Below are 12,423 nucleotides of genomic sequence, written 5' to 3'. Positions count from 1 at the left end.
GCAAATTTTATTTACTATTCTAGGCAGAGTATATAATCGCAAGGAAAGCCAGTAACAGATGGAAGAAGAGATCACTTGACTGGTAAATCATGTCAGCAAGTACATATATCCTATCCACATCACGTGTCCTCTTTCTATAAACTTTAGTTCTTTAGTTGATGTTCAACCAAGCAGATAGTGGTTGAGATTTTCATAAATATAAATAAAAGAATTGGTAACTCAAGTTCTCTTTTTACAGTAAAAAAATATCAGATAAGCACCAATGAAGTAGGTTGCTTATCCGTCAAGGCTGGAGCAAAATACCACAACCTTCTCCTAGTAATCTTTTCTATGGGATTTTGTGCATTACTGTTTTTCCTGAATCATCTCAATGCTCCTGTATCATGGGAACATGAGTACCATTTGATGACAAAATCAGTGATACCAAATGATGGGAGTTTGATTAAAAGTTGCAGCTGCACAACCACCATGGACCAAATCAACTTGTAGGAGGATAAGTTACTTGGCAGAAATCACGAGTGGCTTGCTCATCTTGATTCATTCTCCAATTGTGACAAAAAGCATCAATAGTAAGCCCCTTCAATCAGCCATTATGCATGCCCAATATGCACCATCTTGCATAGTGATTAAGCATCAACTATCTCCATTCCCTACAGTTGCCGCACTTCCAATCATCCTCTCCAGACTCCTCTTCATTCCAAGGTGAACAATGACGGTGGATCCATATATCACATATTTCACAACAAAGATTAGGCAATGGTTCTTTACGTGAACACATCTTACAAGGAACTGCAAAAGCAGCTGCAGATATTGTGCTAATTGCAGGCTCGTGCTCGAAATAAGACGTATCAGCATTCTTATCAGGTAGAAACTTTGATGATGTTTCAACATTCTTGGTCAAAGTGCCTGACGAGTCAACTCCCTCCAATGGGCCAAGATCATCAGATGCAATTAATTCATCGAAAGAGAAGCAGGTTTGAGGTTCAAACTCCATATCCTTACATTCCTGACCAGCTTCCTCGGAACTATATCTTGAAGTATCCCTTCCAACTATAGAAGGCGTGGATAAATCAACTTTCAAGGGGTTGTTTGCAAAAGGAGTATCTGAATCCTTATCAAGTCTTATATGTCTTCTTACTGGCTGTTTAGCACCCCTTTCAACATGAGTTGACATTTCTTCTTTAGGAACCACTATGTTTCCTCCAAGAGCAGTGGGTAACTCAGAAGAAGATTCTAAATCTGTCTGATGATTCTCTATATGAGTTCTGACTGGCTGTTCTCTTTGCCCTGGCACAGATATAGTTTCAGCATTCCGTTCACAATCACCTACTGGAAAGTGCTCAGTAAGCTCTTCAACAGCAGAAGCAAGATGCTTAGTATCCTCGAAAGATGTGGGTCCCTCCAAAGGCATCGATGGGGTGGCCATATCCTGATCTTTCTGTAGCTCTGAAATGAACCCAGAATAAGGCTCAATTCCTCGACTATCCATCTTTGAAGCCCTTGAACACATCCTCTTTTCCTCCAACAGTTTTTTGCTTTTTGGATCTAAGTAAGGACAGATGGGCATTCTAATCCTACGGCACCTGCAACATTTGAACCCGACCACTTCAGAAATCTTTGACTCCTCAAGTTTAACAGCTTCAGCGTGATACCAATCTGCGACTCAAAAGATTAATTGTCAACCCAAAGAAAGGTAACCAACAAATTCAAGACAAAAAAACAAGATTCCTGCATAGAAACAAAACTTACATGTACATGTTTCACAACGGATGTACATTAGATAAGGATCATATGGCTTACAGCAAAGGCGGCAACTAGGTCTTAATGAATCCCTATCTGAATTGCCCTTTATAAGAATGTGTTTAAATCTAAAATCACCAGTATCCTCGTCCTGCTTTCTCCAAATAACACCCCAGTGGGGGGGCTTCGTTTTTGTCGCCAAATTTGAACTAGCAGGCTTCACCTTAGAAGAATGCTTTTGAGTCGCAGTGGATGCAGTTGGATTACTACAACTACCAACCTTTCCTCCTTTTCTTGCTGACGCGGGAATCAGAATGTCTTTTCCTTGCATGAGTAAAGGACTAGTGGGAGATTCGTTACCACTTTCGGCTTGGGTTAAAGCTCTATTCTTGTAACACTGTTTGCAGGTGGTCATAAACTCAACTTCCTCATTAGCAATAACTGTTGAACTAATTGCACATTGCTTGTGACATAGACCTACAAGAAAAATTCTCAGAAGTTTATTAGATCAATTGCTGATAAACAGACTGACGTGCAAGCCAAAAAACAATATCTTAAGTAGCTGATAAAATGGTGAGATATATGTATCTCATGGTACCTTGCCATGTATTGCACTTGACTGCGTTCCTGGAGAAGAGGGATCACATAAATAAAGGATTGTGTAAAAGAACTGAAAAAGAATTTTGAAATATACATTAAATGGGTACCTAAGTAACACATCCACTTCACATGAAGCACAACAATGCTTATCATTGCCATCTCTCTTCTGCGCAAGATAAGAAAATATATCTTTACAAGAAGCCACCAAGCACCTTTTCTGCAACTTGGGAAAAGCATTAGTGAACTTGTTGGCTGAGGGGAGATTTTTTTCCAAGTTTTCTTCATAATTTTTTATTATATACAAAGGAATCCGAGACTCAGATAACCAATATTTTTCCTTTCCCTCCTCCTGGCTTTCCTCTACTTCTATTATACTCTTCTTGACACGAGATGGGAGATGCTTCTGGTTTCCGAAAGCAACACTATATCTAACCTCACTTCCAGCAATTCTTTTATGACATATGGAAGCATTTCTAAAAGCAGATGCTTCTGACTCCGGAACTTTTCCATCCAGTAGGCTTTGTTCGGGACTAACAAGATCACTCCATCTCACATGCATATCTAGGTACCTGACCTGTTGCAAGACCAAACCTTATAAGAATACTTAGCCTGACTCAGACTTCCCTGTAGAAAGAAAGGAATTAAATCATCTAATGCAATTTGTCATAAATCACCTGAAGTGCAAGTTGTGAAATTGTCTTACACACATCAACTGCAGCTCGCCATACAAGCTGCCTGCTTCTTTTGGCAGTCCCGGAACCTTCAGCATAATAAATACCAGGTATCTTTCTCCGACCACCTGCTACAGTAAAAGTTGTTAGTGGATTCTCCCCCTCTCCAATATTTTTATTCCACTGAATTTATGAAAACACAAAATATTAGATCTTTTATCAAGGAAAAAAGTAGCTTCATTGGGTACACAAGATACCATGACGTGCTGCTTTCTTCAACATTGATCGGGGTAGAGTTGCTTTCTGGTAGATAAGCTTTGAGAGCATGCCTGCTCTCCACCAGGTGAAGTTCTTCCGTTTATCCTGGCAAGCATCAGCTGTTACTTTAACCATTGACGATGGTTTCCTACCCCGCCTCCCTGGTTTATGCTTAAGAGATGATTCCACAGCACCAGCAGCTGAATGAGAGATGGAAGATTCAGATGCTCCACCATCAACAAGCTTAAACCAGTCCCCAGAAAAAGCAACAAACCGGATATTCTCCTCAAACTGCATTGCATACACTATGTTCTTGAGCATGAAGTGTATAGGTAACATCATATGCAAATGATAGCTACAATCTACAATTGGATCCAATAGCACTTCGACAATTCAACAGTTGGATAAGAACGCATAGAAAAAGTTCAAAAGTAGTATAAGGCTTCTTATTTAAATGCAAAGCTACCACAAAGCAGAAGCTTTGTTGCCGACAACTTGGAATTCTCCACCAGTTTACAAATAACAAGTATTCAGTTCTTCTCACATAATTCGTAAAATATCAAATCAAGAGTACAATTTTAGCAAAACTGGACTTTGCAGTCTAATATTTATGCTAGATTCATTATTGAAGTTCAGTTTGACGAGCCCCTAGTGTAATCAATGCACAAGGTTCATGTCATTACGGCACTTGTGGCAGAAAAGATATTCCTCAATAAACAAGCAAAAAGTTGAGACAAAAGCTACATGTGCAAATAGTGTGGATGCACCTCTGAATTTCCTCCAGCCACAGAATTCAGAAGCTGTTCAGTGCTGTTGCCTGATGGTAACTTTTCCTCCATTTATTTCCCATGCAATTCTCTCATTATGTAATAGCAAATACTCTTAATAAAACATAGAATAAAGTCGCTTTCTTGAGCAATAACATTAATTTACTAGATTTCCTTGTTAATGGAAATTGTTTATTATGCACACTAATGTGGTATGATTTTTTTTTTTTTTTTTTTTTATCAAGACTAATGTTGTCTGATCTTAAAAGCCACTAGAATGCCTAAAACGGCTTAGTTTATAGTCCAGTAAAGGAATAATGTTTGGATGAGGTGAAAAAAGAGAGGCAAGAGGAGAGGAAGTAAGAGAAGAGGGGATAACTCCTATTCGCCTTGTTTTTTTACGGAAGCAGAACTAGACAGGTATACAGCTCTCCCTTTAAGAATTTTCAAACCCTCTGGAATTGAGTGGAATCCCCCATTTATACCAAATAAGCAAAAACAACTCTTACCACAAATCTAGTCAACCGAGAAACAGAAATTGAGGAACATAGCATGTTGTGACAAACACTTTCACGAGGTGCTAACAAGATCAACAAAAATAAATTTCCTCTATAACTTACTTCAAGCAGAATAGACTTTATCACAGCGAAACTAGTAGCTTCTTCTGCCTGTTTACGCCATTGTTTTCTAAAAGCTGTACTTAGAAACGGTCCAACTGTCAGACCAGTTAAGCTCTCCTCCATCAATATAATATATGTGGCAATACCATGTAGATTTCCATCCCCACCACTTGCAGAACGAAGACCAGTAAGTATCTTCACTGCCCCCTTAATAGCATTTGATGCTGCAGCATTTAACAAACATCCTTTCTTACTAGTCGCAGCAGCCTCACAATTAAAACACCAACTGCATCTTTCCCTTGGTACTTCCACAACCTTCTTTTCAGTATTCGGCCAGAAAAAGCGTGTTGCTGATGATGAGAAAGCTTTTGCTTGAAGTAAAACATTAGCAGAAAGTTTCCGCCTATTGTTTGAAGCATGACTCACGTGGTTTTCTCCATGAGAAAGTTCAGCTAGATTTGCAGCAGCAGATGCAGCAAAATCTCCATGCAGGTAACTATTTATGTACCGTTGAGGTCTAAAGGATGACCCTATGTATAAGCAGCCACCAGTGGGTTTTCTGTAACCTATTCTGCTGGGTCTGCCACAAGCGCTTTCACATTCAAGAGACACTGCAATTCCAGTACAATTACTATTAACTTGTTCCACAGAGTTGCTGCTGCTTCTTGAGGTACAAGTAGCAAGTTCTACCAACTTTGCGTCGTCTGGTTGAGTCCACTCAGATGGAACGACCTGCTGACCAACTGAACCAGCAGATACGACATATTTCACTCCAACTTGTTCAGATGGTAGCAAGTCTATAGGCGCATTCTGTCTTGCCAAAGAATCGCTATTCACCTGGTAACAAATACCATCAGGTTGGATAACTGCACCCAAAGTCTTGTTGAGCATAGGTTCCTTTGCGAAATTACTTAAAGAAGCATCTTCTGAACCGGATTCAGTAACACAACTTCCAGTATTCTCTCTCTCAGGACTGCCACATTTTGTTCCATTTGGTCTGTCGGAACCAATTTCAGATAGTTCACCATCCGGGAATGAGACATTGCCAGGAATTTTCCAGTGTTGCGTTATTGCTTTGCATATTTCCAGATATAAAGTACTGTGCTGCACATTTGCATTAAGTGCTTGCAGGACTTTGGGAATGTCCTTCTCGTTGTAGTATCTGAAAATAGAGTCTGCGCCAGCCAAGGCCTTCAACCTACAATCAAAGATCAAAAATATGTTTAATAAAGAGACGGGGCTAAAGCTGATTTCAGCCTAACTACATAGGATTAGTGCATTCTGTATCTCCAAATAGAAGATCAGCCCACAGCCAAATGAGGCAACTGAACAGAGTAGATTGGAAAAGAAGTTAAAGAGACATACACAAGCAAATGACTGCAAGTACCCATGAAGATTTGCCCATAGGAATCAACACCAAAAAGCTCTCCTCCTTTCAGAGTTGTTCCCCTCATAATTTTCGGTTCAATTTCATTGATTCTACACTCAGGGCAATACCATGTCCCTTCTGGTATATGCATCTTGCTAACTCCAATGCACCTTGCATGGTAAGATGATGGACACCCATCACAGCAAAGCAAAGTCCCTTCCATGCCGCACAGACGGCATTCATCACTGTTAATGTTTTGATCTACACCAGAGACAATATCTTCGCCACTAACCTTGGATCCTAAAATATCAGTACTACAACACTTCTTTCTGTCATGATTTTCTTTACAAAGCTCGATTGCTTCTTGTTCCTTACAGGCAGTAGTTTTAGCATATCTGGGGTGAACTATTCTTGGTGCACTGACAGAAGCAACACCTCTAGTTTTGTCTGACTCAATATCTACCTCTGATTCTTCACGCATGTCAACCTCTGCCCTTAATTCTTCGGAGTATAGAACATCGTCACACAAGATCTGTAAAACCATGATTTTCCTGCCAGCAGGTAACAAGTAATATTCCCTCTGCAACGTATGGGTATAAAAACCTTTCCAACCAGGTTCATCTGTGTATCCCATTACTGTTAGATAATGAACCAGATACACTGGCCAAGTCATTGTATCAAGCAAGCTCCAATCAATGTCCCTACAGCAAGCAGCAGAAGTAAATTTAGACTTTTCATCAGTCAATGTTCCAAAATGCACCTAATATGAAATGATGCAAGAATTATAAGCATAAACATGCAATGTAAAGTGAAGTTCCCTGGCTATTGCTCATCCACAGAAGGATATATCAGCAATAACATTGGCTTCTGCCAATAAAGTTGCATGATCGTTGTGGAAATTATTCATCCACATTCTAAGGACAAGCAATGCCATATTTGGATCTATATCTTTTAGACAAAGGCTATCAGAAAATCATGGCATTCCAATGTCTTTAGGGAGGTATCAGCAGCAAAATCAGGTCAACCTGTGCAAGTGCGGGCAGACTAAGTAGTAATGAAACTGTATAGTCATAAATGGCAATAGGTAAACTGCGCTCATCAATTTCATAACTCTGTCTAACTATCTAGCTCTTAGTTTCTTTCTGCAAAAAGAACTCTAAACATTCTTCTATTTTCATATATTTTTGTTGAAGGTCGGTACCAACAATTACCTCTCAGGGAAAAAAGTATCAAAACAGAATTTCATTAGAACAATCAAGAATCAAAAATTTTATTAAAACGATCAACCACGTGATGAAAAATTCCGTCATGAAATAATTAGATATGGTTACCTGAGGCACTTTGATGCAAGCACAGAACCATCAGATGACAACTTTCTGAGGTGGCGCCTCAAAGCACTCATAAGGGCCACATGAACAGAGTCCAATAATGTGTTTGGAGCAGAACAGTTGAGTGCTCCGACAAAGTCATCAAGTCCAAAGGGACATAAAAACAATCTGATACTAAACGACCGTAAAAAGCTATAGACAGACAAGAGGTATGATACATACTCCTCCGGAATACCAATACTATCAGATGAAGGAGGCAGTTGAGGTGCAGGAAATAGAGGCACTTCCATCTCTGAACTAAAATCCTGCTCCATATAATCTTCAGACAAATCACTCGAATCAGAATCACATCCTAGTTGTTTGGCCTCAGACTTATCAATTACACTGATAAGTGGCTCAGTTGGATACTCAACTCTAGAATTAGCACCTAGTACCTCCCTACTAGCTACTAATTCATCTAGCTTCTTCTTCCTGTCCAACCATTGATCATTCAACTCATCATCTTCAAACAAAACCTTCTTCACTTTACTGCTATCCAAATCTTCAAAATCTCCATCCTCATAAATAACCTTATATAAACCAGTATCATAAAATATGATCTTCCCCAAGTATATCCCACTGCCCTTTAATTCCTTTGTAACATATCTTCCCAATAATGCCTTAGACCTCAACACCACCGCACCTTTCTTCCCACCCCCATCTACCTTAACATTTTGAACATCGTTTCTACGCCTTTTTCTACCTCGCCTCTCTGATCTGTCCACAGCAGCCTCCATTCCACCAACCAAATTCACAATCCAATCCAAATCACACCATACACCAATTTATTGTGTTAAAAACACAACAAAAACCAGTGTTTTTACCGGTTTGGATAACACCTATTTGACATATTCAACAAATGTGTTAGGGCTTTGTTCATAGATAGCAATAATTCAATAAATAAAAACAAATCAGCAGAATATGAAACATTCAATCTGTACATTTAAGTTGATATTAATGTTTGAACTCAACTTAAAACATATAAGTTCGCGTCTGCCATTATACAGGGAGGAATATGTAATATGCTCATACATGAGTATCCGCACATACACATGCACTACATTGATATATAAATTGAGTATACATATAAAAATTTAGTATTTACACACGCACACTATACATGCATATATAGATTTGTTTTAAAAACACAATAAAACAGTTATTCACCACAGTAATGACAGCCTTATTACTTTTATCGGTTCCGATCGCACCTATTTGACGTATCAATGGAAATAACTCAAAATAAAAACAAATCATCAGCAGAATACGAAGCATTCAATATTAATGTTAAGTCTGCGTCTGCCATTATAGAGGAAGTAATATGCAATATGTTCACAGGCGAGTATCCACACATACATATACACTATACTGATATATATATAAAATTGATATTCACACACACATTACAGATAGAGATATATAGATTTAGTATCCAGATATGAATGTTTTTACCTTGTTAAAGATGATGCAGCGCCATTGAAGGGATTAGAGGATTTGAAACGGTTGTGGAGTTGTGGTGTGAAGTGTGAAGAGGGTTATGCCCTAAAATCTGCAACACGAAGTTTATGGTAATAGGGCTTTTAGTGGGCTTAGAAAATATGGGAAGACAGTTATTTCCTGAGTTTCAAACTCCGGACTCGGGCGATTTGGCGGTATTTGAATACCCAGAAATAAAAGAAATTTTAATTGGAATTAACTATTTTAAAAAAATTATCTAGACTGGACTAGTTTAATAAAAAAAAAATTGTCTTCCACCTTAGGAGAAAAAAAATATACCTTTGTTATGCTATATATAAGTATAAATATAAGCAAAATGTAAAATCTAAACTTATTTTCTTACTTTCATAAGTGAATAATAGACAAATTCATAATAGAAAAAAAAAACTCTTCGATAAATCAAATATATATATATATATATATATATACACACACACCATATTTAAAAAAAAATATATACTTTTATCATTTTGTTCCACTAAAGAGTATATACATAAAATATTTACCTAAATTTTATTTGGGAAAATTTCATAAATGACTACATTTTAAGGGTTAAAAATCTAGCATTTTGCATTTTGTTCCATTTTTTTCTGTCTTCAATTTTTATTTTCCCGTATTCATGACTAAAATAATTTTTTCTCACCGTATTCATGAATAATTATACGTATTCATAAATTGGCTTATTTTATTCATGATACAACAAGTAAAAAGCAATACATACACACCAATAATTACACAAAATATATTTTTACATAAAAATACAATTGACCTAAAAATTAATAAATACAAGTTTATTTATTTACACGGTTAATGAATACAATGATTTATCTAAAAAATTAATGAATACAAAAAAGAAACTTGATTTTTCGTCCGATCGAATAAAAGCACTTGTTGGATAAGTTGACTCCGCTTTCAACGATAATATATATATATATATATATATATATATATATAGCAAAACATAATTACAAAGTACTAAGGTCCGGTTTATGAATTATCAATTTATTTGAATTTGAATTTATGTGTCTTTGATGTTATTTCAAGAGCTCGACCAAGATACTGTCGTAAAAGTTCGAATGATTTCTTTCCGCCAGATCTGACCGGATTTGAAAACAAAAAGGTAGCCGTGGGAGGCTGGGTGCGGGGAGAGGGGGAGAGAGAGATGGGAGGATTTGGTTGGAATGATAATGTGATGATAGGGTATTTTATTTTATATATATATATAGCATAAGTTGTATTTATCATATAATTATTAGCTATGGAATGTATTTATTTTAAACTATAGCTACTAAATATAAATATGTACTAATGTTAGTTATGCTATGTAGTTATCCCATTTTATTTATTTACACTGTGTAATTTTCTAGCAAAGGGCTGTCAATAAACACTTGTTGGATAAGTTGACTCCGCCATATATATATATATATATATATTTCGCAAAATTAATGTGAATACATATATATAGCAAAATAATAGTAATTGATTAATTTTTTTCAGGATATATTCATTTATTTATTCTGGCATAGTGAAGAAGATTGGCGGGTCCACAAAAAATAAAGAAATAAGAAAAAGAAATGGCGGGAAAGATCCATTGATTATACATGAGCCGCCAAAATTTTCTTCACGTTCAAATAAGTGCTGGGGAAACCAACTTTTGCTTTTAACGGTCAAGTGCTCAAAGGAAAGGATAAGAAAACATATTAGTAACCACAAAAAAAAGGGCTTATAGCCTGTTTAGCCAAGATTTTGGCAGGTCTAAAGTGCTTTTTTTCTTTTCAAAAAGTGCTTATATTAAAAAGGTTAGGTGTTTTTTGGCTAAATTGTTGGAAGAAAATAAATATTTCTGGAGAGTAGCAGAAACTATTTTTCAGAAATAAAAAAAAGGTAGTTTTTTCTAAGGGAGTCAATGATTTTCAAAAACCGACTAAACCTATCGAATTGTACCGTACCGAACCGATTTTTAGAATTTTTTAATAAAATCGATGATTTTTATATTAATTTATAACCGTACCGAATAATTAGGTTGGTTTCAATTTTATAAAAATAAACCTAAAAATACCGAATCATAGCGAATACGTTTATATGTGTAAAATATATTTTATATATCAAATTTAAATATAACAAAAGATTAAAATTTTCGCCTTGGGTTCGGGATGATGAAAACAACTATAAGGCGACAACATAATTAACACCTAAAGTTCGCTGAAACCTATTATACTACTCCTATTGAAATTAAATTAGTTCTAGCATCTCGAGACGTAGTAACTAGCTTGTTAGCTACAAGGTATTCCAATAATCTTGTATAAAATGCGACAAAGTATTAGATATCTTTCTTCTCGTATGATTTTAAATTATCTTATTGGATACCTAATCATAGACTCCATTCTTGAGTCCCATCTTGATTGATTTTTTCCCCCTCGTGCGATCTAAATTATACTTTTTGTCTTTGCTTAACATTATTTTACACTATCGTAAATTAGTGGGATCAATCTTTATTCTTGTCGTCTTTCACGTTTTCTTGATTCACCACCCTTTAAATAATAAAAATATCTAGAGAGTTTTTGCCAAAGTTCTATAGAAGTATGTATGATATAATGTCTTTAACTTTTACTAGTGACTACAACATGATGTTCTTTTTCTAAAAATAAAAAAAAATAAAAAAAAAAGAAGAAAATTAACCTAACCGTACCGATACCGAAGAGAAACCGAGATGATGGGACGGTTTCGAAAAGTTTGATTTTGGTTCTACAAAATCCAATAACCGAAAAATTGGTTTGGTATATATTTTACAAAATAACCGCCCGAACCGTATCATTGACACCCCTAGTTTTTCCTGAAAAATACTCTTTTGAAAAACACTTTTGAGAAAATGGTCAAACACTAATTATTTCTCAAAAGTGTTTTTTAAATTAATTGGTCCAATACAAACTGTTTCTCACAAAAAGTACTTTTCAAATGAAGTTGATTTTAGAAGTTTGGCAAATAAGCTACTAATACATGGGTAACCCCCTTGAACTTGTTAGAATATTCCAGATATTCGAACTAAGTCATGTTCCAATGGAACACCTCAACTCCTAATAAAGTGTTCCAGTTAAACACTTTCAATTGTAATGTTTACGTGTGTTTTCATTTGTCTATTAGTTAAGTTAACCGCATATGTTATGTCCTTTAATTATACGCATTTGCTTCAATAAACCGTAGAACCCCAGACACTTTCTACTTCACGTTGATGCGTAGAATTAAATGTACAAAACTTGATAGTAATGTTTTTAACAAGCTAGTATTACGGGGTGAGCGTCCAGTTCTTTGGTTTTCAATTCTTCGAAAGTGTGTACGGGATACCGAACCAAATTAATTTAATTCAATTCGATTTTTCTAATTCGGTTTTTCGATATGGGCCTGACTAATGGGCTTTTTTTTTCCTAGTAAAATGGGCAACTTTTTAAATTAAAACTAGGGTATTTTATGTTTTTTAATTCAAAATGGGCTATTTTAAGTTGCGTTTCAAAGTTTAATTTAAAATGGGCTTTGTTC

The 12,423-nt window shown here is 36.1% G+C and overlaps 1 protein-coding gene across 2 annotated transcripts; it reads right to left on the bottom strand.

The window, feature by feature from the left end:
- Positions 1–38: 38 nt before the first annotated feature.
- LOC132052735 (DDT domain-containing protein PTM-like) lies at positions 39–9,124 on the bottom strand. Of its 2 annotated transcripts, none has more exons than XM_059444407.1 (10): positions 8,845–9,124; positions 7,357–8,231; positions 6,022–6,726; positions 4,657–5,854; positions 3,269–3,560; positions 3,015–3,142; positions 2,448–2,914; positions 2,339–2,367; positions 1,750–2,217; positions 39–1,656 (listed from the first exon to the last, which is right to left on the bottom strand). In XM_059444407.1, exons 2-10 carry the CDS (start codon positions 8,127–8,129, stop codon positions 638–640), a joined length of 5,079 nt encoding a protein of 1,692 aa, XP_059300390.1. In that variant the 5' UTR covers positions 8,130–8,231; positions 8,845–9,124; the 3' UTR covers positions 39–637. The 2 variants fall into 2 exon arrangements, with proteins under 2 accessions (XP_059300390.1, XP_059300391.1); XM_059444408.1 differs by having other exon boundaries at positions 40–1,656; positions 3,015–3,139.
- Between the last annotated feature and the right edge of the window lie 3,299 nt (positions 9,125–12,423).

This window comes from Lycium ferocissimum, chromosome 4 (assembly GCF_029784015.1).
Source record: "Lycium ferocissimum isolate CSIRO_LF1 chromosome 4, AGI_CSIRO_Lferr_CH_V1, whole genome shotgun sequence".
NCBI classification, from domain to species: Eukaryota; Viridiplantae; Streptophyta; class Magnoliopsida; order Solanales; family Solanaceae; genus Lycium; species Lycium ferocissimum.
Note: the sequence above shows the minus strand (reverse complement) of the source record. Positions and strands in the feature narration are given on the sequence as shown.

Bases quoted from the DNA above. Each gene is read 5' to 3' on its own strand.
- LOC132052735 (XM_059444407.1), bottom strand. From the start codon at position 8,129: ATGGAGGCTGCTGTGGACAGATCAGAGAGGCGAGGTAGAAAAAGGCGT. The intron at 2,915-3,014 runs GTGATTTATGAC...GTCTTGCAACAG, and splicing joins TTTCACAACTTGCACTTCAG to GTCAGGTACCTAGATATGCA. The intron at 2,368-2,447 runs GTACCCATTTAA...CCTCTTCTCCAG, and splicing joins GAAGTGGATGTGTTACTTAG to GAACGCAGTCAAGTGCAATA.